The sequence below is a fragment of the Drosophila simulans genome, chromosome 2R (assembly GCF_016746395.2).
Source record: "Drosophila simulans strain w501 chromosome 2R, Prin_Dsim_3.1, whole genome shotgun sequence".
Taxonomy (NCBI): Eukaryota; Metazoa; Arthropoda; class Insecta; order Diptera; family Drosophilidae; genus Drosophila; species Drosophila simulans.
In genome coordinates this window covers 20,154,566-20,180,532 of record NC_052521.2, presented here as the reverse complement: position 1 = coordinate 20,180,532, position 25,967 = coordinate 20,154,566, and the positions used below count along the sequence as shown (strand labels likewise).

The following is a 25,967-nucleotide window of genomic DNA, read 5'->3' as shown; positions in this document are numbered from 1 at the left end:
TGGTTGAAATCTCTTAAGCTTATACGGACTGCCTAATAGATGCTACGATGACTACATTATAGAGAAACCTACCGTCTAATCCCATGCAATGTGTTCCCAATGCTGCACTTCATCGATTGCGATTCGGGGGGAATCTGGCTGGGGCTGCTGATTTGGCAAATGCATCTGCTGCTCCCTCAACGTTAGTCAACTGAAGCCAGATCTCATAATCGCTGGCGGCTCCCAGCGACCTGGAGATTGGAGGCTCCACCAGCAGGCCTCGCCCAGATCCACGAGATCCACAAGATGCCCCAATCCCAGATCCCGCACAATGCGATTCCGGAAGGAGAGAAGCGGGGGGAGCTGCAGATACCCACATCCAAGCGGATGGGCGTGTGGACGGTCGGCGGTGATTGTTTTTTAATTATGCCTCGGCTGACACCCGGGCGGGTTGACCATTCGAGATGGGCAGATGGTCTGGGGATCGCGGCCTGGAACCGCAGTGAAACTGGGTGGAGACGACGAGCCTCCGTGTCTCTGGGCCTGGTTAACATGGCGCGTATGTAGCGCATCGAGTTGACTTGACTTGACTTGACTGAGTGACTGTGACTGGCTTTTGAGGTTATGTGAAAGGTCAAGTTCGTGATCGCATTCAAACATTTTTGCCAACCACTCATCTCGCTGCGCAGATCGGGCCCAGACCCCATAGACTATAGACCAGGCCCAGACCGCGGCCGAGGGGCTGAGGAACCGGGGGATCGGGGAACTGAGCCCAAGACCCGGGAGTAGAGTGCAAGGAACACGAGTGTGAGTCGCCGCCGCCGCCGCCGAAAAAAGCAAAAATGTACAGACGGCCAGAAAGAGAAGAAATACTCGACCCAAGCGACGTCGCATCGTAGAAAAATTGAAGATGAGCGTGCCACCACCACGCCACGATTCTGCCATTCCCGTCTCTGTCTCTGCGGGCCCCATCCCCATCTCCATCCCCCTCCCAATCCCCCATCCATAGTTCCAGCCCCAGCCCTATCCCCCATCGCAATCCCCATCTGGCGGAGATCCCGCCGCCGTAGCCCGCCACCCTCGCCGGAACCGAATTGAGTGAATGTAAACTGTGGTTTACTTGTTTCCAGCGTTGTCATAGTAATTTTTCTGCACTATAACAACGGCCAGCGTCGCCTCCAACAACATTGAAATATGCACTGCGAGAAAGAACTCATTAAATAGCTAATATGTGTGTCATATCAAGATTTGAAGCAAAAGGTTTGGAATGGCACAATCAATGATCTTTGAAGCCTGGAATTTATTTCCACATAAATAATATTGAACTGTGATATGCTCTTTGAAAGTTAGAAGTCTTCTTAAGAACCTACTTAACAGCACTTTCTCTCAGTGTACAAGCTTTGGGGTGCTCTCGGATGTTCGGTGGCAGCACTAACCCGAAAACATTGAAACAAGCGGAGAAAAATGGAGATGCTGATGACACTGGAGACACGTTGTCTCTGGCAATCGTGCAACTGACACACCACCACCACCACCGACGGCACCACCAGCACCGCCAGATCCACCAGATCCACCAGTACCACCGGCAACAAAATGCTAGACAGCATATGCCACACGAAGTTTTGAAAAGATTACACTGGACAACAGGCGAATGGAATGGGGTGCGGCCAGATGGAATTTGTGGGAGGGGAAGATGATTTGGCAATTGGTAATTGAAAGTTTATGCAAACACTAATTTCCAAACCCTAGGAAGAGACTCAACACATAAAAAGACATTAGACATTTATAGTTGATACTTTATAGATTCGTAAAATCGTTAACTGATTTATAAGAATCAATCGTATTGAAAGTAATGTTACCCAAGAACACATCTGCCTCTAACTTGGCCAACTCACCGGCTACATTTGCCGCAAACTTATACTGTGGGGCCTTCAGAGGGCACCTGCTCTGGAGTGGAACACCCCCGATTCTCCGGGACCCCGAGGCTAATCGAAAGCCACTCAAGAAGTCCCTCCTCGGCCCGTTAAGCCCGGTGCCCTGCATCTGGGTGAGCATAAATCAAAGTGCCAACCGGAGGAGGAATCCAAACCTGTTGCACAGTGTTCTCCCGCGTGCGCATCTTCTCAGGCAGAGTCGAAAAATGAATAAAAAAAAGGGGGGAGGTAAGAAAGAGGATCATGCGAAGAGATCCGACCGAAAAATATACAGCAAACAAGGAGGCAACAACCACGCAGTCGCAACATAACACAACTTCCATACCACACCACACCAGACTACATCCAAAGTAGATCCACGCTTTCGTGAGCAAACAATTCGAAAGCTGACAACGACTTGCAGTACGGAGTACGGAGATCTCGGCGACGATCGATTCGTGTTAGTCATCACAGTCAACGTGGCCCACACGAATCATAATGAGGCAAAAGGCTGGCCGGGCTGCTCCTCAAAACAGTGCCAGTGCCATTTATCGGATCGATAAGCCCCAAACGATTGCATCTAAGGATCTCGGCCAGCTGGAGCGATCCGCTGATGCTGATCCGGAGTTTCCCAAGATCTTTTCGTGTAGCTCATTAGCCTGGCAAGCTAATTTCGCAAGCGGCAGACAATGCCTGCAGTAAAAAATATCAAAGCACAACAAAAAAAAGCGAGGAACGGAGCCAGGCTGGCTGCATATTTATTGGTCATAAGTGCGGTAAGCTCACCGAAAGACAAACAAATAAACAAAACGAAGCGAAACAAACAATTCAGCAGGCAAAAAATATTTGAAAATTTGTCTCCGACTCGAGTTGCATAGCAATCGCATATTAGCAATTTGCATTGTCTACTGGAGCACACTTGGTCCGCCGAAAGAGCTGAAAATGCGGCACTGGTTTACTTAACTCTACCTTTCCAATAGGTGTATGTTTTGGAATCCCCCTCCCAGCCAGCCAGCCATCCAGTCATCCGCCCCCTTGGATTTCTGTTCGGAGCTGTGAAAAAGAATTCTTCGAGCAGCGTCTACAAGTCGTGCAACGGCAGCAGCTCGCTCTTCGTGTTTGGCAAACAAAAAAATTTGACTCATGACTTCGGGAGCAGCCAAACGAAAAAATAAAGCAGTACAAAAAGGCTAAGCGAAGTAAGGCCATACAACCACCCACCACCATTCACATCCTTTTTTGGCCTGGTCCTGGCCTGCTACACTTTTGGATTTGCTCAAATTAGTCCGTGCATGCGGCGGGGAATGTTTCTACAAATTAACGCCAATTTCGTATCACGTTATTAATAGTTAACCATTAAATTGACCGCCCCCAACTCAGATCATTATCTGTATCTGCATTCGGCGGCTAAGGCTAACAAGGCTAACCACAACGGCAGCAACAACAAAGCCATCCAACCGACCGCACTGTGATTCCTTTTGGCCAAAATTGGTCTTGTGGTCCGGCGGTGGCCCGAGTGCAGCTGTTGCCTGCCTGACTTTGCCTTGGCCAGCCAAGTAGCCAAGTAGCCAGGCAGCCAACGAGCGTCTTGCCTTAATTATCTGAAGGAGCTGGAAAAAAGTTTATACAAATATCTACATATAGACTAAATGCAGGATGCCTGCGAATATCAAAAGATTTTTTTATTTCGACGCGAACAGCTGCGCAGCGGCCGCGTCACCTTTGTTTACCGTATCGAGCGATAAGCTTGTTAACTGTTAACCAAATCTGTAGCGACCGCTGCAATAAACATTGAAGCTGCCTGCTCCAACTTGGCCAGCCAACACACATGGAGAACGCCCACCAACCAGGCCGGGCCATCAACCATGGCCATGTGCACCCGGCTAATTCCTCAATGAACCCCGAGCGGCTAATTAAGTCCCAGATTCTATTAGAGATGCCAAAGGCCACGCTATCTGCCGATCTCGATGTGAAGGTGGCCTATCCTGAGAACTTTGGCTCTTATCGCGGAACGCGGATTTTATCGGGGGAGTGGGAATCCCTCTCCTAAAGAGCAGACAAATTGGAAGCCCACAGAAAACAATGGGCTACTTAAAGGTTTTTATTATAAGTATTACATGCCCAAAGTAACTTTTACTTTTACCACATTGTTCTTGAAGTCATGAGAGTGTTTCAAATCCTTTGGAACTCTAGAAATGTTGGAATAGCCTTACCACCTATTCATTGTCCACCTATTCATTATCCACCTATTCATTAGATCACTTGCTTCTCAGTGGTTTCTTATCGCCAAGACATCATCATCGTGTAATTGATATAAACTTATGGATCGATCAAGTTTTGTTCTCGCGATACACCTCTGAATACCTTAATTCGAGTCATGCCATCGATGCCGTGTCAAGTGTCCATCGCTAAGTCATGTGTAAACTACCAACCGATGGCGACCTGGGCTGCAGCGATGCATTAAGATAAACAAATGCGGATCGAAGTCGGATAATGTCATGTAGCCATGTCATATGTTAGGCCAGGCAAAAAGCGCCAAACTGGAGCACTAAGTCAAGCAAAAAACCGACCGACCTGACAAAAGACAAAAAGCAGCGACCGGAGAGCGCGGAAAGGAAAACATTCTTATCGATTACACCTGAGACCTCAATCAATAAATTGATTGTTAGCGATCAGTTTAAGGCAGGCAGGCCATGCGGAGCTCCATCGTTCCATCGCATGTGCTCAGCATACAAAAGAGTTTTTCCTCGTCGCCGGTTGTTCGGCGTTGCTGGTGTTTCTGGCCGTGGTTGTTGGGACTTGGCTGCTGCTGCTGCTGCTGGTCGGCTCTTAAGATAAGCCGCCTGGCCTGCTGGCTGCCGAACGCTCTCCGGCGGAGGCCTGTTCTTCAGATTCGGCCAGGGTCTTAGCCAGATCTCTAGTCGCAGCTTCAGCCTGAGACCAAGTCTGAGCCTGAGCCTGAGCCCGAGATCGCTGCATTGCGATAGGCCAGAGCAGCGTTTGGACCAGGTCCAAACGGACCAGCCAGCCGGCGTTGTTAGGAAGTCGTCGATGTCGTTTGCTGGTCTGTTTGTTTGTTTGCTGAGAGCACTGGCCGAAAAATATTTTAATAATATAATAAATATATTTTAAACAATATATTTAAAATGCTCATAGTGTTTACTTCATATACGACTAAGAACTAAGTTCTAAAAGACTTTTCCCACTAAGATAAGAAGTAAAATCTTCACTTTTCCTACTTTCATATGTGGTTATAAGTTTTTAATAGCCTACAATAATATTTAAAACTGTATTCTTTGCTTAAATTTTCATTAGAAGCCATAAAATATTGCTCATATAGAAATTGACGCGTTTTTTCGCACTGTGTAGCTCAGTTTTCGTCCATCGTCGCACACTGTTGTTGTTTCATTTCATTGGAGGCATAAAGCAAGATTTGTGTAAATGTCAGGTGGTAATAGTGACACTGTGCGCCACTTGATTGGTTTTACTTTGGCCAAGAGCCACAGGAAGGCTCCTCGTCCTCCTCATCCTCCTCCCATCTCTCCCTGTCTCTCTCTGGCCGCTCTTTCCGTCTCCCTCTCGCCGTGTGTGTGCCAATTTTTCGTGGTTGCTGCTTTTATGGTCGCAAGGTTGTTACGGTTCTCGGCGGTTGTTAGCATTTCTTTAATTGGCTCATTTTCGCGGCACATGTTCAGAAAATAAACAGAAGTCCAGAAAAAATTTATTGCAAATAAATTAAAACTTATATAAAAACGGAGAACTCCGCGGCAATCGCATCGCAGCCATCAATTAAACATGTAAATAGACTTCAGCGCACATCAAGTCCCATGTGGCGTATGAGTAATGTCCGTGTGTTTTCGGTTGACAGTTTGTCTCGCTGGTTAAACGTAAAGAATTTGGCCGCCGGATTGGATTGTCAGCTAGAAGAATGGACTTTTAATGGTATTTAAGATTCGTGTGTCTTTGGGGATCGTTTTAGGTAAACTATTTGAGGCAATTGCAACATATGAGTCTAGGATTGCGGAGCTATTTTTATCGGCCTTAATTTCATGTGTTTAATGCTGTAAAGCTGTATATATAGGGATACCTAACTTCTAACATTTTCTTATTTAAAAAGAAAATAACATTTCTTTTGCCCAGTGACCTAAATTCGGGCTCTAACTGCATTTCAAGGCTGGGCTACCTCTATCGTTTCCAAACTCTTGCCACAAAACTTCGACTAACGTTTGCTGCCAACAGCCGATGATGCAGTGGCCAAATGGATGAAAATAAAAAAATAATAAAAGCGATTTGAGAGACGCCCACAGTACGCAGTCCCAGCGGCAACACCCTCACACCCAGCAGCAACATCTGCAGCAACTGCAACAACTGCAACATCAGCAGCAGATCGAAGGCAACAACAACACTGCAAGTGGAGCCTTGGCAGTCGAGTTGTATTTGTGAATTGAAAGCACACGCTGCGTCATCAAAGTCATTAAACTGTCGACTGCTTACGGAAGTTTCGTTGTTGCACTTGGGTTGCCTGGGTGTTGTTCGCTGTGTTGCTGTTGCTGTTGCTTTTTGGGTGTGGATCGCTCTTCTGCGTTTTGTAACTGATATGCGACAAAGGCAGCAGCAACAACAAGCACAGCACAGCGGCATGTGGGAGCATCCAGTTGAACACTGAAACAAATTACAAATATTATGATAATCCTTTTTATATAAAAAAGTATGATGTCGAAATATTGATATTTAGAAATGAAGTGTTGTTAGTGGATTGGTTATTGGTACAATTAGACAAAGTTTTTCTGTCAGTGCCTTTTTATGTCACTGGAGGTGTAGGCGTAGGTGTAGAATGTGGCAAGCCACTCACTCAGTTGTGGCAGTCGGAAAAAGACCTCATACTTCTCGTTTCCTCACTCGCACCCGCGATCTTGAGTCTGCAATTGGAAGCCAGCTTCAAGTGATTTGGAAAGAAATAATAAATGGGGAAATCCGAGGGGCTTCGATGATCGAAAGTGGGCTATACTCTAACAAAGCTATATATATATAAAAACGCTTATAGAGAGTTTGTTTTTCTGAAATTCCTACCGACACATTCTTACGTTCAATCGCTGTAAGATATTATAATTCAGAAGCTGAGCTTCTAATGCCGCATCGATTTGAAATCGCCTCGCAATAGTTGTTTATCATTTCGGTGAAGGGTATGAGCTTTTAATAAATGCGGCAAATACTCAGAGCAGCTCCGGGTTTGGTTCGTCTCCGACTTGGTTGTTTCGCCTCCCTTCAAGATCGGGTGTGTCTCCCAGCGGCGACAATTTCGCAATCCGCCAGTCAAAGGTGTGTTCTGCCCCGCTTTGCACCGCGGTAAACAAAATCCCCTCTTCGAGCCCCCCTGGTTCTTCAATTCATTCACTCATTGCAGTCGGTGCATTTCAAACGTAGTCGGCGTTTTAATGACACGCGCAATTCACTTCGCCCGGCCAATTTGCCAATTTGTCACCGAAAAGTAAAACCGCATCGGGAATTGCCAAATTCTGGATGAACAGCGAAGCCGCAGGAGGAGCAGGAGGAGGAGGTGGCCCTCAGCCGCATTCGATTCGGGGAGTGTGACTTTGCTCTAATCGTGACTTTCACAATCAACCTTCAGAAAGGTTTTCGAAGACGAAGACGACGACGAGTAGCGTGTACCAGGCGCAAAATGGGTTGCAGACGGGCAGCAAATGTGGCGGAGCAGCCAACGGGGGGAATAAACTAACAACTTTTCAAAGCGTTTACTTTGGCGCTTCATCGAATAATATTTCTCACGTTCTATTTCTTTGTTGCTGCTGCCGAGGCTGTTCCTCAATTTTTCCCCCCGATCTCTGTTTTTGTTTATCGTCTTCTGGCACTGGCAGATTGACTGGGTGCAGGGCATCAATAGACGACAGGCCAGGTCGGATTGGTTTAGTTTATAATTCGATCGCCCATCTGCTTTCTCAGTCTCTTTGTGCCGCAGTAATTTTGATCGGCTCGATATTTCGGGGGAACTTTTTCACGACCGGCAATGGAATATGAAGCAAGAAAATTGTATTTCATGCATCGATCTTGTCAAGATTGTCATCGGAAGTGAAGAAAATTCTGGCCATGATCGATTCCAAGAAGTCAGTTTCGGGTTGGCAATTGTTGTGATTTCTGTAATGGGAAACGGTGTCTATAAAAAATAAGTGACTTAATTAATTACGCATCTGTTAAAAACTCTTTATCAGAATAGTGAATAGTTTCATTATGTATGTACATTTATAAAGTCAAAGAATTATCTTTATAACTTTAACCCACTGATTCCGCCCAGGTAAGCTTTTATAACCAATAACTGCGTGTTCCGAGAATCCTAAAATACTTTTATGACAAGGATAAAAATCAGCCAATTCTGCCAAACTCCTTTATCCACAATTATAATCCAATTAAAGTTATATATCGTCTAATGGGCACGTTAATGGTAATGGGACATAAAAGCAAACAGAGGGGAGGGGCGGCACGGAATCCTAAATCAATTTCCTGTCAGCCATCAACGAGTTTCATTCAAATTCCTGTGTCCACGACTCCGTGGGGATTTGGCCATGGAACAGAGGAAAGGAACTATGTAAATGCCTGCAATCTCCATTTGGCATTGCCGTTTGGCCATTCCCATTCATTAGGTGGCCATTTCAATTAAGCCATAAAAGCCAAATCTGAACTGAAGACCAATTTTCCAAATCCATCCCATTCGCAGTCGAACTGTACCCATTCCACGCCCCTTTTCCGCCCATTTTTCCCCTGTTCCCATCGTTTTTCCAGGCACAATGTTATTGCCTTTGCATGTTAGAAATCATAAAAATGTTAAATGACAAGCGGGCGCATGTTCATTTTAGCGTTGTCCGTCTGTAGTTGCAGTTGCCGGTGTTGTTGTCGTTGTCGTTGCTGTTGTGTTTGTTCGCATTGTCAAATTGCGATCAAAAACGCAACAAACGAAACATGCCACACGGAGCCCGGCCGGTCGGCATCGCAGCCTCTCGGACCAGCAGCATCATGAATCAAAGCCAAAAGCCTAGCCACCATCAAACACTCCTAACTTTTAGTGAGCAGCAACAACTTCCCCCCAAAAACAACAGACACAACAACCCGCGACAACCAGAATCAGCTGAATGCGTTTTAACGGCTACTTGTCTTTAGCTATTTATTGAAAGGATTTTCAACACTCGCACGGGGAGCCAAGGAGATACCTGACTCAAGAGGTCTCGTGCACTGGGAAAAATTGATGTCAAGTTGAAAATTCTCAGACTTATAAAGTTCGATTAAATGCAATTAGATGGCAAGTTAAGGTTAACCAATTCAAGGATGTAAACTAATTATTACAATTAAGTCCGTTAAGGTATTTCGTTTTCAATACTATTTTTGCAATTCGAACATCTCTTTTACTAAGCTTATTGGCCAACATTAACTCTCAGTGGCTCACTCCACTCAATCTGCGTTCGCTGCCTAAGTCTTTCGTTTGCTGCCTGCCAGTTGCTAGCGTCAGTCATTCATGCATTCAATCATTTAATTCAATTTGAAATTGTACAACAAGTCGCACATTTGCGCCTGCCACATGTCCACAACCCCGAGACGGAGCCTCCGCTCCGAGACAGATCCAGACTGCGACTTGGACCAGGATTGGGATTGCTGCGGTAGTGGGACTCGAAATGGGAGCTGTGTGAGCCGGGCTGCTGAGCATTGATGCCACAGTGGGGCCGGGAAAAGACACACATTTGATTATGAAAAGCCTGCGTCTGCGTCTGCAACTGCAACTTTTGCTGCGTCTTGTGGCTGCAACCAAATCGATAAAAATAATTGGTTGGCTGTAGCTCAGCTGACTGCGACTGCAGCATCGTCGGCGACTTCGACTGCAACGTCGACTTTGCGCCAGCGCTCGAATTCTGTTGAATTTTCAGTTTGACATGGATTGCTGCTGTTGATCGGTTGGTCCCGATCAGGGATCACGTGGGGGGCTCGGGGGGACGACGACCATTACAACATGGACAGCAGACGTTGGCGGTTTTCCCACGTTCGTGAAAATATTTTTTCGCAAATTATTGGTAAAATAAAATTGTGCACATTTTGGTCTAACGATTTGAATGTGCGCGCTCTCTTACAAGGAAATTAAGGCTGGCGAATGGAGTAATGGAGTAATCCTAATGAAGCAATCCCCACAACTAACTACACACGGACACCATATAAATACGGCTGATGGATTCGATTGTGCAATCGGTGTGAGAAAACTCACTGATATGATATCGTTTGGCACTATAAATTCTTGGGATGTTTATGGACGTTCGAAAGTAAAAGTACAGTGGGTATAAGAGGAAAGGAGTATATTTGATTCAGGATTTTCCCTAATAATTGTGAAAGGTTTCGTTGAAAGGATCACCCTATCACATATCATGTCAGTTTATTAGAATAATAAGCGCTCGCCAAGTTCTACACCATTAAAAGTTCTTGACTTGGTACATGATTCCAACCTTACACAATCCGGCAATTAGTTTCCTTATCATTAAACACCATTTAAGCCGGTTTTAGCCTCTCCGCCCAACGCAAGTTGCGTAACAAGTGGTTTGCCCTAAATCATCTTGCAAATCTGCAGGCAAGAGAAACGAGCGAAAATTCCTGCGCAAATTACGCAAAAGCTGGGAAAACAAATGTGAGCAAATTTTTATTTACTTAACGTGTGTAGCTGGTGACAGTTGTCACGGCCGGTAAGTAAGGAGTCGCACTCCAGCGGCTTGCACTTTAAAAAATTAATTGCCGAGATTTATGAGCCAGTTAGTGGATCGAATCGGGTCCGCGGGCTTCAGTTAAGTTGTATCTGCAGATGCTAGCCCAAGTCCAAGTCGAAGTTGGAGTCGGAGTCGGAGTGGGATTCAGCGTCTTAGTTGGACTTGGAGTCGGAGTGCGTGCTCAGTCCGTTAGGAGTTTAGAGTTGAGAGCCTTATAAGGCTGCCGCGCTTTATGCATAAGCTGAACCACATTTTCCAGCCACTTCACACTTTTATCAGTTTAAAATATGAAGCGGCAAGCTATGGGAAAATCTTTTATAGACCAACCTCCTCGGAAGACGGAGTTACCATCGGGGCACTCGAAAAGAGCCCCGCAGTAGAAAAGAGCCGACAGTCAATTGTGTGAGGAGAAAAGATTTGCGAGCTCCGATAAAGCCGAATGCAGTTGGATGCACTCGTGAGATGATGACGATGCCCATGAAGGAAATGGAGGTGGAGCTGGAAGTTGGGAGTCGGGAGTTGGAGCTGGAGCTGGAGCTGGGGGCTCTGTCTGGCTCTGAAGTCGGTTCGTTGAGAGAGTCGTTTCCCCCACAGCGATTTTTGATATCTCACCCCGGGCCGCCTTTTGCGGTTTGTGCCCCACTCTCTATAATTAGACAGTAAACAATGCCACAGACAAAAGGCATTGGGTGCTCGTTTGGGGCGTGGCCAATAGCTCATACCTCATACAACGCCAGACACACACAAGCACCGGTTCAAGCCAATGGGCAATCAAAATCAGCGACAAATTGTGCATTTTGTGGTCACAAATTGAGTTAACGCTGCCAAATTAGCGGCATGAATTTATCGCTCGGCCAACGGCCAACAACAAAACCAACTGGCCAAACGCAAAAGCAAAGTCGGAGCGGGATTCGATTCGGGTTCGGATCCGGACTCGGACTCGCAGCCAAGCTTTAATTAAGTCTTTACCAGGCCAGCCACTCGGGCAGCGGCAGCCGTTGTTACCACACACTGCGAGAAATTGCCCCGTTCCGAATCGATCCCATCCGTGGACAATTTTTCGGAAACTCCGGCCATCGTTAACCACACGATTTTCCGCTTTGGGCCATTAAGAGCTTAGAAACCGTGGAAAATCGGCTTTGACAGTGACTGAGTGAAGTATTATGGAAATTAAAATGGGGTTTTCAGTGGGCAATTAATTAAGTCTAAGATTTTATCAAATTAAGAATGGGGGAGGGAGAACTATTGATTGTTTAAATAAGTATCTTTTATAAAGTAAACAAGAAGTTCTTCATCATACCTATGAATACATATCTAAAATGAAAGATTTTCTTTAAGTGCACGTCTGGGATAGCCAGCTCCATTTGAAATTGGGTGCACCACGGCCAGGCTGCTCGCTTAAATAAATAAATCTGCTCGGGTTGCTGCTGCTGCAGCTCACTGTGGCCAGCAACAATTGGCGCTCGCCTCTTGCCACCAATAAAAGATCGCAGCTCGCTGATTTGACAGGTGAACAATTTTGGGGTTGGGCAGTTTTGGGTCCGAGCTGGGAGCTGCGAGCTCCGAGCTGCGGCATGTGTCGCTGCCTCTCGTTGTTGCCGCTGCTGCTGTTCAGGTGCTGCTCAGGTGCCCACCCACCTGGCTTCGATTGGCGGTAACATTTGTTTTGCTCGCCAGATTATTTCAACAAACTGGTGACAACAAATTAATTTAAAAGATTGCCCAGATATCGGCTCGGTTTGTATTTTACTTACTTTGTTAGCCTCCTTAGCAGCAGCATCGGTGGGTGGTTGTTAGCTCAATTGATAACTGCAGGAAGATAGCTGGCAGCAGGGAGCTGGGAACTGGCAGATATTTTATGAATACTTTATGCTGGACTGTGGGAATGGTGGAAGATGGCAGTCCTGAGATTGCATCTCAGGCGATTTATACATCCTTTCTCAGGGTGGGTGTATTGCAACTCTTAATTGGTACGCGGGTACTCTTAAATATGATGCCTTAACACTCTTGTTCGTCTAGTGACTAGTGAGACAATCTTCCGAATCAATTACAGCTTCATCGAATTACTAATCCCTTATAAATCTGATCATTTCAATTCAATCATTTCCGCTACGGAATAACTCATCACTTCTGTCATTCGCTAAGTCTCAATAAGCAAACTGTTGTGTTGTGTTCAAAACCACAAAACCAAAATTGATTGCACACTTCAAATACCATTGAAAAGGCGCATGACGGATGCGATCGGATCGAGCGTAGAGACAGCCCCAAATAAATATGGCCTGGCCGGGCCATAAATAAAGCGGAGCCAGCGAAAAATGTGCCGAAATCGAACATTGAACATCGATTTTGCAAGGTCAAACGGAGGAATCGAAACTGGCTGTGGGATCGCCTGTCTTTTTGGCCGCATCGAAGCTCCCAGCCCGCTGCTAACTGCTAACTGCTGGCTGCCCGGGCCCTTAAACTTTTCAAAAGTCAACAGCAGTTTAAACTCGTTTGCAAAACACTAACGGGCAAAACGCCTCAGTGCCCCCCGCCGCGCTCTACACTCAATTTGTTTGCCCAGCGGCATTGAGAATTGGAGTGTCAAACTTTCAGCTTTCGATGCACGCCAGGATCCCGGGCCCAGGCCAAAACCCATGGCCGCCAACTGAAACAGAAACGATGCCACCACTACACGGAGAAATACTTTGATTATTCACTCTAAAAATATCTTATTTTTGGCATTATTGCCAAGATTATAGTCACACTTTAAAAAGGAGTAACTTTTATTGACCTGTTTACTATAAGTTTATTGTTTCATTTAAAGTTTCAATTGTTAGAAGTGCTGCTACTGATTTCTCTCAGTGCATTCACTCAGAGAAGGAGGTACTACAGCGGAGGCTGGCTGCGATGGCTTCTTGCTGGTTTTGTATTGACATTAAATGAAATAATCTGCGATGATTGTGCATTAGTTGCAGTCGGATGCTGTCCCATGGCCAGGGACTGGGGTAATAGTTCTAGACTGCTTGCTGCCTCATGCAGTGAGTTCCGCGAGGGGACGGGGGCACTGGGGTGGCGATGGGAGGATGAGAGGACGGTAGGATGACTGCTCGTGGAGCATCGCTGGGTCGTGGTTCCCATGGCATGATTTTGCATGAAATAATGTGGCGCACGAGTGGGCGGGCAGATCCGAGCGGGGGGCCACTTGTCGTGGAGCAGTCGTTTTGGCATTGCCAAAGATACAAAGCACAGTGGGGCAAAGGTTTTATCAGCATCAATCAGTTCGGAAGATAAATTCAATGGTACTGTTAATGGCTAAATGACTTGTATGGAAGGGTATGCTACATTTTAACTGAGATAGCTAACTTAATGGGAATGCGAAAGGGATTTTTGAATCGTTAGTAGCCATTGATTCTCAGCCCGAATTCAGAGCACCAGAAAAATATTCAGTCCTTCATGTTCTCATTTTGTAGCATACTTTTTCAAGAAATCATTGGGAACTGCTTGGAAATTTAAGAGCAACAGAGAAACATTTATTCCTTTATGAGTTAAATGGACTGTAAGCAAGTAACAATAATCTCAATAATCTTATAATTTTAATGGATTTTCTAATTACTTTTTTAAGGACCTGTATTAGCTTCTAGATCCACCGTACCGCAGGCTAGTGTCGCGGATTCGCTGTTACTTTTTGGGAGCTTCATTCAGGCGCTTGTCTTTCGGTTTCTGTTTCTGTATTTCTGCTCCGTTCGGCTTGGGGTTTTCCGTTTTTCTGTTTCTGTTTTCAGCCGCCAAATTTGCGATGAAACAGGAACCGTTAACTGCGGCAATTTGTGCCTTCTCCCTCACTCGCTTTCCGTCTCGCTCTGCGAGGTGTCTCTCAGTTAGTTTCCCACGTTATAATTCGTTAGATTGCCAATGCTTTTTTCGGAGTAGTCGGACTCCAGCACTCGGATTGCTTTAGTTTTGGGAGGCCCCAGTTTGTAGTTCTACCGCTGATTGACGGGGCTGAATTTCCATTTTAGTGCAATGGGTTTAGTGCAATCTTCCAATATCTTTACTTAAACCAAGAACCTCAAAATAGATTTTTCTAAAATTTGAAGTAGTAAGTTTTTACAGGGTATTTCAAGCTTAGTATCACAGTTTCCCTCTTTTTTTTTTTGGGTGTTTTTCGGGAGGTTCCTGGGATTCCCAGGCCTTGGGTTGACACTAGGACTGGTGGCCAGTGGAGTGGGAATTGCGTGAGGAGAGGCCTTTCTCTTTTCACCTCTCTATTTCTCGTCGTCCGTCTCGCTCTTTCTCCAGCATCACGTGCAGGCAATTATTTTATCAATCATTTAGGCGCTGCCACAGGTAAATGTTGTAGTTGCAAGCTCCTCTTCGCCTGGCCAGTCGTCTGGGTTTTTTTTCTTCTTTTTTTTTTTTTGCGTGGTGCTGCGGATCTTCAGTGGTGGTAGTGGTGGTGCTGCTGCTGCTGCGGTGGTGCTGGTGGTGCTCAAACAGCGAAAACGCATTTAATGTCTGCTTAGTGTGATTACGACGCATTAATGCCGTGCTCTGCAGCCAAATGGCCAACAAACGTCCAGGCATCTCCACCTTGTCTATACGTTTTGTTGCTATTTTTTCCTTTTTTTTTGTTCATGTTGTTGCTGTAGTATTTTTACTGTTTTACAGTCACCGGCCTCGTCTTCAACCTCTGCTGCTGTTGTTGTTGTTGTTGCTGTTGTTAGATGTGTGTTAACTTTCAAATAAATTAAACATGAAGCCGGGATCATTTATTTCACTCGCTCCACCTAGCCAACGTGCTGCACAGTGAGAAAAGTAAGGATAGGATTTATACAAATAATTCAAGTATTTAAACCAAAGGAAACATTTAAAAAACTTCATATACAACTTCATGTCATAACTTGAGAGGCTTCATAGTTTTCATATCACGATATCACATACTATATATTTAATATATATTTTCGGCTGTGTAAAACTAGCCAATATTACTAGTCGCTCGTTTGGGGCAAGCAGCAAGCTCATAAATACACTCGCACACACACACACACACGCGCGCGGCGCAATGTTTCTTCATTTTCACATTAAATGTGCAATCCCCGACATTTGTTTGAATTAACACGCGGCAATTACCGCTCACCAAGCCAAGCTCGAACTCAAACTTGGACTCCAACTCTACGGCCAGCCCCAAAAAGCTGGGAGCTCGGCGATCCAATTATCCCAGCGCCAACTCCGACTCAACCTCGAAGTGAGCCTTCCCAGAAGCGGCTGGCGAGGATCGGACCGAGCTCCATTTGGTGATTTGAGGGGTTGTAAAAGTCGGTGCTTAACTGCACAATCGATCAATCCGCCAATAATGACCCGGCTGATTGGGGGGTGCTAATTCCTAGATAAATAACATTAATTAATATCGTAAACTTGGTTTATTCGCCATAAACGTGATTAGGCGGCTACCTAATGGGCCATATGCGGTGGAGATCAGTCATTATGATAAATAATTAAAGGCACCATAAAGGAATTACAATATTAAATGGGCTAAGGACATGGACGCTTTCCATCGGCATGAAAAAGAATCATAAAAGTTACATATTATGATTGATACTTAACACTTTTACATGCTATTTAAGGTAATAATTTTATCCCTCTCCATAATTCGATTCCTACACAAGCTATATAGATATTTTGAGTACGACTTGCATTAAGTCCGCGCCTGCCAGCCCATCGATTACGTATGCGCATCAATAAATCAATGAAATGCTGCATAAAATGATCATTTAATGCACCATCCGATTCGATTCGAGCCCAATCAGAATTCCCGTCCACCGCGTTTCATATATACACAGATATGTATATACAGATATATGGTAAAGTTGTGCCGACGCAGTGCAGCCGTAGAAAAAACCACTTAAACTGCTTTGCCGCTGTTTATCTCAGCCGGCAGACAAAGAAATGCATAAATTATTTCTCGCAGGCATTTTAAAGCGCCTGTTAGCCCAGTCGATTGCCCAGTGCAACTAGCAACTTGCGACTAGCAACTTGCAACTGGCAACTTGCAACCGATGGCCGAGAGCGACTCTGCCTACTTACTGGCCATTTAGAAAGCCTTCGCCTTCGCGGCCGTGTCCACGCTTTTGTCCATATTTGTACACAATTAGCAATGACACAAAAAAATAAAAAACGAAAAGGCCAGGGGAAAAACAGAACCGCGGCGGGCAAGTGGGGGAAAAAAAAAAGAAATACAAAATGCATACGTTAAGGAAACAAACTTCACACACCATAAATCGATTATCATTGCACACACACCCGTACAGACATACCGACACCATGGCGGGACACGCACACATATATAGGCATTAAATCAAATTGTGCATTTTACGCCTCGTCTGGTTTGTGCATAAATTTATTTATCGGCTTGTCCATCGACATTGGCTGCCGTCGCGTTATCGCACACGCATCCATGCCATCATCATTACCATCGGAATAATCGTCATTATCGCCGCAGCGATCGTCATCATCGTGATCGGCATTTGGTCATCGGACATCGGAGGACGGACGACGCGCATTGCGTATACGCCATGTGCGCGCGATCTGCTTGTGTCCGCTGTGCATGCATAAAATGTATAACAAAATTGTCATTAGCGCAATGCATTTGTTAAGCACTCACAGATCGGGGCGATAAGTGAAGGAACGGGGGCTCCTTTATCCAGCTCCTGACCATCCAGCATCCAGCCAGCCAGTCATCCGACCATCCATGCAACCAAGCATCCAACCATCCATCCATCCATCAACGCCAGGAGAGAGAACACGCGCTGACAATCAATGGCGACAAGCGAAGCTGCCTGAAACGGGTCCGGTTTTGGTTTGCAGGCAGGCCAGCTATTTCACACCTTCGCAGTGGTCTACACTTGCAAAAATTGGGACTTGATCCTTATAATAGCAAGCATAACATTGTTGTGGGTGAATGAAATCTTTTGTGGCTTGACTGATTGGTCTGGATAGGATTAGATTTAAGATTTTTAGTTTATGATTATAGTTACTTGTCATATACGAGTAGATTTTTCTCTGTGTGCATAAGCAGCTCTGGGATCCTGGCTCTTTGGCTTTTTTGGCCTGAACTGGGGGCTTGGTGTAAAATGCCTGCATGATTGGCATTGCTTTTGTATCTTCGGCCATGTCCGTGTGTCGTCGCCGGCTTATTGACAATGCGTCAGGCGTTTGCTCCGCCGGCGGTGGTCAGCTTTGATGACTCCAGTTGGCCAGTTAGCCTGTTAGCCTGTTAGCCCGTCCGCCAGTTGGCCAGTCTGCCAGTCTGGCAGCTGAACAGAGAGATGGAGCTCAGCTGCGACGGAGCGGTCTAAAAACTAGTTGCGTTGACATACCAATTAACTTGACAAATACATAATTGGTAGCAAAAACAATTAAATGTCCGCTTTTTGCTGGCTTTCTGCTACCGCCTTTTGATCAAGAACTCCATGCGAGGCATGCCCCTAAACACACGACTCTGATCGACCATTTCGCTGTCAGCTTATGAGTCTCAGAAATTCATTTAAATTTATCTAGTTGTCAGCGTTTTTCTACCATTGCTCTAAGATATTTGCACAATTTGCTCATAAAAAAGAAATCAACAAAAGCCAAAAACCAGCAAAAAACCTGTGGGAGTCGGGAGGATGAGGGGCTCCATTGGCTTGGGGGTTACCTCGAACTGGGGACCCGGGAGAGGGAGCAACGCTAACGAAGCGCCGCCAACGTCTTGCGATGCTGTTTGCTGATTTTCTTGTGGGCAGCCCTCGCTGACTAAGAATACCCTTTGGGATGGCAGGGTATTACGAATATGTCTTTAAGGATGATAAAGTGTTTATAGCTTAAAGAGAATTGCTTGAACCATATTCCCGACTACACAGGACTCAATTCCAAATACAAAGTAAGGTAGGCCACCTTCCAGTTTCACAGTTTTGATTTTAATTACTATATCAAGTCGTAGATCTGCCAAAGTAAAGGGCATTTCAGATTCGCCAGCCCAGAGTTTGTTGACTTTACTGGGCTTATTTGAGCTGGCTCCTTTGGCAGGTGCAGTTTGCATTCGCTGTGTTGTTGCTCATTAGTTTTTTCCCTGCTGCCACGGAGTCTACGTCTGTTACCATTTTGGGCTGGCTGGGAATCGGGCGCTGGATTAGCAGGTAAGGTAAGGTAAGGTAAGGTAGGCTAGCCGCCAAAAGGAAAATCGAAATGTTTTGCAGTGTGCAGTGTGGGAAAACTTTTATTTCAAGGTTCAAAAGACGCCCGCAGAGTGTGAAAAATGGCTGAAACAAAAAGCCAAAGTGGCTGGCGGAGGGTACGCTATAATGGTGGCGATTCCGACCGATTTCGACCGACCGACCGCCAGACGGACGACTGCCCCCACGGCGTATGCGCAATGCCATAAATCCAATGTGACTCGTCGGTGGCCCAAAACGTATCGGAGTCAAAGTTGGTCAACTGATGTGGCTGTGGCCCAGAAAGCGAACGGTTCATGTGTGAAAATTGCTGACTGCAAGAGATGCAGACACGGACACGGATACGCAGCCATGTTGTTTCATAATTATAACTTAAATACGACAGTTTCGTATAAAAATCAACTAGTAAATCAACGTAAGCTCGCCTGGCAATTAACTGGCTAGAAACGTAACACACGTTGGATGTTAGTGGTGCTCGGTGCTCAGTGCTTGGTGCTTGGTGGTGCCTTCTGGTGCTCTGGTGGTGCTTGGCCAAGCACGTCGCCAAGTTGAGCCCGGAATCGGACTTGGAGCCAAGTTGAGCTGCGCTGCCCAAGCCAGCCAAGCGAACTGTCAATTATAACCAATCGCACACCAAGTGCACATTAAACCCTATCAACTGTTTTTGTAATTTATTGTTCGCCTGGGTTTTTCTCTCTCCCCGACGCTCCTCATTTCTAAACTTGCAACTCTTGCAGTCGCATTTGGTGCGAGATCCGCATTGCACACTGCACACACACCGCACACGCTGGCACAGTGGGCTCCGCACAGTGGGCTACCTATTGGAAATGGAGACTATAAATTGGCTTGAAAAAGCTCTTACAGATGGTGAAAATATTTCAAGAAATCTATTTAATGTCATAAGTTTTTTATATGTTTCTTTATTGCGACTGCGGATTTGATGATGATTTATGATTTATTAGGAGTTTTAAATATATTTACTTCTCTCTTTTAATTAGCAGATCATAAAATATAACATTACATTTATCCTATAGTGATGATGGCCTATTACAAATTACTACAAATATTTGCTGGCAATTGCACACATAATAATGTGTTCACATAATCTCAGCTCTCGTTTAATAAAGTTTCAAGTCTCAGGCTGGAAAATTAGTTACTCGCAGTTCTGAGAAATGATCGACTAAATGTAGTTCCCTTACCCACTTACTTTCCACCACGGTTCCCTCTCTCCGGCGATGACTACTTTTCTTGGCTTGGTCTGGGGACGATCTGGCCTCATCATAATTATCGCCGACTGCGGCTGGGGCGGCACGTTCGACTACGCACACTAACGGAGGGGGCGGTCCGAAGGGGTAGAGGGGTAGGGGGATGGGGCGGTGAAGATGGGGGTTACCGGCTGCTCAACGTAAATCTAGCTAAGTCAAATGAGCAGTTTATGGCCACAGCGACGACCATTTGAAGACGCGCCAAAGGAGCCCGAGATGGAGGAGCCTGTCTATATAGCATCGCATCGCTTTGGATCCCATCGCATCGCATCGGATCGGATCTGCCGGGTGCCACTTGGGGGCAACATTCACTTTTTTTATTGCACCACTTTGGCAATAGGCACAAGTGTGATTTCAAATCTCTGGGTCGCCCGGTGCTTGGTGTTTTGGAGTTAGCTGTTTGTGGCCTGTTGCCTATTGCCTGCTGCCTGCTGCCTGCTGAATGTTCCCTGTTGCCAAAGCCAAATTGGCAGAAATATGAAGTCAGCGTGTGCATTTCGGTAAAAGCGGTGATTACACACACACACACACATTCGGGTGTATGGTATACCCGCGATTGGACAGGAGAATGGCCATTTGGGAGACGAGAAATATATGACAGCCGGCGAGTTGGCACATAATGCGCATTAGCATACGCCACCGTAGCATCCAGTTCCCTTCTCTCTCAAATCTTCACTGCCACAACTACTGCTGCACCGAACTTCCCTTTCCAGCAATTGCAAATGGGGCAAGCGGAAAAGACACAGAAACTGCAAATGCAACAGCAACAGCAACAGCAAACAGCACTGTGGGCTGACGTTGATGGCCAGTTCAATTAAATGCCATCAATTTTAATAACGCGCCTGCCTGGGCTAACGGACCTCAACCCGGGGCCACTCTACCTGCCTCCCTCGAAACTACAGTCCAACTTCGGGAACAATGCCTCCCTATGGTCGAAGGTCCAGGCTAGAAAAATGGTTAATGAAATAATGAAAGTTTTAAAAGTTAAATTACTGATTATATTAATGTATCTAGAAAATACCCATGTCTCTCATCGAGTTGATACAGTTTTGAAATATTCAAGCCACATAGCCCAAGGATTCACTTCTAATTGCCTTTATTACAACATGCTTTTAAACACCTTTTTGGATCGTTATCGTTTGTGCAACAAAAGAGGGACAGTGTTTCACTTAGCCAGGTCCTACTGTGAGTCCGCTACCTTGGGCACTGTAACCCGGTGCTGGTGAAACAAAACGCTCGCTGGCATGGAAATTACAAATGCATCAAGCCAGGGCACACATGTGTAGACAGTCGCAAACGCACTTGAGGCACTTGAGGCTAAGAAACCAGCGGACCAACGGACCCCATTCTCTGCTTGGCCGGTCAGTTTAGGCCTGGTTCGGATGGTCTGCTTGCTGTTGTTTCTGTTGTTGGCCATGTGGCCCTCGGTCATGTGGAGTTTGCAGGCTTGACAAAGCACTTAAGCCTGGGTCACTTGTACAGATCGCCGCGATCCCCTTTCGCCTGCCTTTTGTTTTGGCCACTGACAAACGAGCTGCAACGCCGAGAAGAGTGAAAATTGAATGTGCTTAGCAGGCCAAAAAATCGCTGGCTGACTTGGGGCAACGGGAATAAGCTTTAAATACTTTTTCAGCCTGGACTTTGGTTTTAATTTGTCAAACTTTCTGTTAAACGCTAACTAGTGCTGTGATTTGTCGGAACTCACACTTCTTTTATAGTTTTGTAATATTACAAATCTATAAATTGAATATATACTTTATTTTCGCCGCCATGCTGGCAACTGAAAACCCCTAGTTCAAATAATTCAGTTAGGAAAGAAGCCTCGCAAATCTTAAGCCGCGACAAGTGGCCAAGTGGAGTGGCAAGCCTGGGCAAACTTCTGCAAGATTTCGGTTTGCTCAGCCGCGTGGAGCACCCTTCAAGCCGAGGGGAAGGTGGGGCCTTTGGGGACCGACGGCAGCAGCAGCTGCAGTTTGGCGGCAATTGATGTTGATGTCGCGGGCGCCAAAATCGACACACTTGTCCCAACTGCAACTGGAACTGCAAATGCAACTGCAACTGGCAGCCGAAAGTGGCAGCAGTCGTCGTCTGGAGCGCAGAGTACAGGTTAAATGGATCACGACTGCACGGATTCGCTGTCCGTCTGAGTCGGAATCCGCCTCTTGGACACTCGTCTCCATCTCCATCTCCGTCTCCAACTTCGACTTCGCCTCTTGGAGTCTCCGTCCGTCCGTCGGCGCTGTCTGCTGGCCATAAAATACGCGACATGCAAACGTTTTTGATGCAATGAGGCGGTCGAACGAAATTAGGAAATTGTGTAAAGACTCCCGACTGACGGGCAAAAGTTTTCCCGGCCAGCTGGTTCCCTTTTTCTGCTCTTCAATTGGCATTGCCCCGCATTCTAGCTTAGATTCGCAAAATTCATATTTATTGGTTAATAAATTCGGTTATTGTAGACATTTTGAAATCAATCTATGTATTTGCAATAAGTAATTCTATCCTTGCATTCTGCATAATATACAAATTTCTCAACAGAATTGCAGTACTCAACGTAGCCAGGGTATCACGATGTTCGGCTTATTAAGTTAGTTAGCCTGCCTTGTTTTTTGGTTGGTAGCTTGGCTCAGTTTGCGGTTCATTTACGAGGCTCATTAGGCATTGGCGGCCATAAAGTTGGCCCCGCCATTTGGCCATTTTGTTCACCGAATCTCAATGGGTTTTCTCAAGCACTCTAACTCTGTTTCCCCCCATTTTTCGCCCCGCAGCGAGCACTTCGCATGGGAGCAGCAGTAGCAGCTACAAATTCTCGTCGGCCAACAAGGCAGTTGGCTATAGCAATGGCAAGCCGGGCGGATCCTCCGGCTCGTCCTCGTCCTCGGGCTTCGGAGCGGGCTCAGCCGGATCCTCGTCGTTGGGGGCCTTTGCTGCCCAGCAGCAGCAACAACTGTATGCCTCCTCCGGAGTGTCCAAGTTGCCATTCTCGCCGTTCTTCGCGGCCTCGCCATTCTTTTTCACCTATCGACGGATCAGCGGAAGCGGAAGTGGAAACGGCACCGGAAGTGTCAGCGTCAAGCAGGAGGACAACAACAACAGCTGCAGCTACAACAACGGCAGCAGCAGCGGCGGCGCAGGATCTGCGGCGAACAGCATGCAGGATTACGAGAGCAAGTTCTCGCTGCTGAGCCTGTTCAAGAATCCCTACAAGTTCGCCGGCGGAGATGGCCAGTCCTCGCGCAAGACCTCGCCCACTGGCGGCTCCAGCAAGCCCCTGGCCTCCAACTCCTCGCCCAGCTGGAAGAGCTACGCCGGATCAGCATCGCCCCACGCTGCCCTAAATCCCGCATTCGGGGGCATGGGTCGGGGGGCGACGCGCAAGGATAGCAGCAGCTTCAGTGGGATCAACTTTGGAGGCGGCAGCTCCGCCTTCGGATTCACCACCTCCTCCGATTCGATGGCCAACGGCGGCTACAATGATCTCTCCAAGAACCGCAAGGTGCACAAGTGCGACACCGAAGGATGCGACAAGGTGTACACAAAGAGTTCGCATCTCAAGGCGCACAAAAGGACGCATACAGGTGAGTTTCAGTTTGACCAAGTTAGGCTAACCAAATCCATTTATACATTAACTTAGGCAGTATGTAACCAAACTGTAAACTTTATTAGTTATTCGATAGCCCATTAACTAGCCTAATGAACTCCTAATCTCCGCCAGGTGAGAAGCCGTACGTGTGCACGTGGGAGGGCTGCATCTGGCGCTTCGCCCGGTCGGATGAGCTGACCCGGCACTACCGGAAGCACACGGGCGTGAAGCCCTTCCGCTGCCAGCTGTGCACCCGGAGCTTCAGCCGCTCGGACCACCTGTCGCTGCACATGCGCCGCCACTGAGGATTTGGAACTGCCGATCTGGCCATACACATACTCGTACCCGAACTACTCACATCCGAGAATACTCATCTGAGATGCTGTCGCGGAGCAGCTCTTGATTATTTATATGCACTCGAATCACTTCCATTGATCATTCACTGAGACCAGATATTCCATGTCGCCTAAGTAGCTCAATTTAGACCTTAAGAGGGCTCAAAGCCCAACTTAGATGTAGTTAGAGTGTAGTTTTGTGGCGGAAAGATTTGTAAAATTTTTCACATTTTAAGCCCAGAGACAATTGCCTTCAGAAGCCAAGTTAACAAAGTGGATTTTTACCTACTATACATAGACATATCTGCATAGTTAAATATATTCACACTACGGATAGTTTTGGATTGGTGCTAGCAACTTGCGTGTACATAGTTCTAGATAAACATATACAGCCCCTAGAGCGGTAAGATGAAATTTAACTAATTTTAGATCAAATTTTTATTGGTTATTAAGTAGAAAATTGTATACAGAAAAATAACAAAAGAGGCAAAACAATCCGAAAAGCAAAGCAATATTTATATACATATATAGAAGTACTCTCATCTGCAGGGTGTTTTCATCATTTTGTACTATACGCATATGGAGTGATAGTTTATGAGGACTTTTACTTAAAGGGGATCGATGAGGGAAGTGTTTGATAGCGTCTTTTGATAATACATTGATAGTTCGAAGCCTAAAGATACGATGCTCTTATAAAAAAGCTAAACCATGGGTGCCTTTAATTCTATAACATATTTGATTAAATTAAGATATTATTTTTAATTCTTTCTTCTTCTGTTAATCCTATAAGTACATTTTTCACCATGTAGAAATATCTACACATACGCTTTAAGCTGCCTTATAGCCACGCAACGCACTGTATTCCCTGGCGAACCCCAATAGCAATTTGCCTCATACCAACTGTCATCATAGATTTTAGCACACTCATAGACCAACATACACACAAAAGCAAACAAATTGTATTATTTTTTGAGAAATAAAAGAAAAGCGAATACTTTTTTGTACCAAACGAAGCCTTGGCCGTGCTCATTACGGGATAGCTGGCCAAATCCGCACTCCGAATCCAAGTCCGCCGAGCATTTTCATTTGAATGAAAAATCAATTGGCGCACAATGGGGCTGCGGTTAGCCCACAAGTGTGCCCCTGGGTTCCCCAAACCCCCCGTGCCCCACCGATGGAGATGTGTGGCAAGTTGTCAGCGACTGCCGGCCGCCTTTTGCTCTTGCTTTGGCTTTTGCTGTGCTTTGTGGCACGGCACGCACTCCCCGCCAATTGCAATTGTCCAGGGGAGCATTGTCGTCGTTTGTCGTCTTTTGCAACTTTGCAACGTACGACTGCGCGTTGTTTGCAATAATAAAGATGACAAATTTCTCGTCATTTGTAATTTCAATGCGAGAAGCCGGAGCTTTGGAGCCGCGCAGCTCTAGAGCCATGGAAGCTGGATCTTGGGCCTGGCTAATACGCATAACTGGTTGGCTAGATGCCGTCGCTGGTGGATGACACCTGCAGCGGAAATCAGTGCATGAATAACGCTCTCGGCCATTAAGGCACAATTGTGAAATATTACGCATACGCCATGGCAATTTATTGGTAAATTAATAACCGAATACAAGGCACCCGACAGTAGCGACTACCACGACTGCTACTGCCGTTTATATTTTTCTTCAGCTCTTGGTGGTGCTGCTGCCGTCACCGCGTTTAGCATAAAGGTTAGACAAATATAACAGACCGGTTTTTTGGGTTAATTAATATGCCTTGGGTCAGGTCACTATTGCGGCGACTAGCGCCGCTGCGATGCTGGAGGATTGGACTCGGATTGGATGGGCTCGGGAGGTCAGGTTTAATGACCCACACACATATGCAAATGAGAAAAAGTAAATAAAGTGAGAAGGTGCCTTAATTAACACTGATCGACGCTGCCAATGCCCTGGAGCTACCCATTGGTCAACTCTT

The 25,967-nt window shown here is 46.1% G+C and overlaps 1 protein-coding gene across 3 annotated transcripts in view; it reads left to right on the top strand.

Moving 5' to 3' along the window:
* The window catches only part of LOC6735799 (Krueppel-like factor 12), a 31,740-nt gene extending 6,713 nt beyond the window's left edge, over positions 1–25,027 (top strand). For all 3 annotated transcript variants that reach the window (XM_039291489.2, XM_039291488.2, XM_039291487.2), the window contains 2 exons: positions 22,865–23,674; positions 23,812–25,027. In XM_039291489.2, coding sequence (XP_039147423.1) covers positions 22,865–23,674; positions 23,812–23,984 — 983 coding nt within the window. In that variant the 3' untranslated portion in view covers positions 23,985–25,027. The remainder of the gene's footprint in view (positions 1–22,864; positions 23,675–23,811) is intronic.
* Positions 25,028–25,967: the final 940 nt, after the last annotated feature.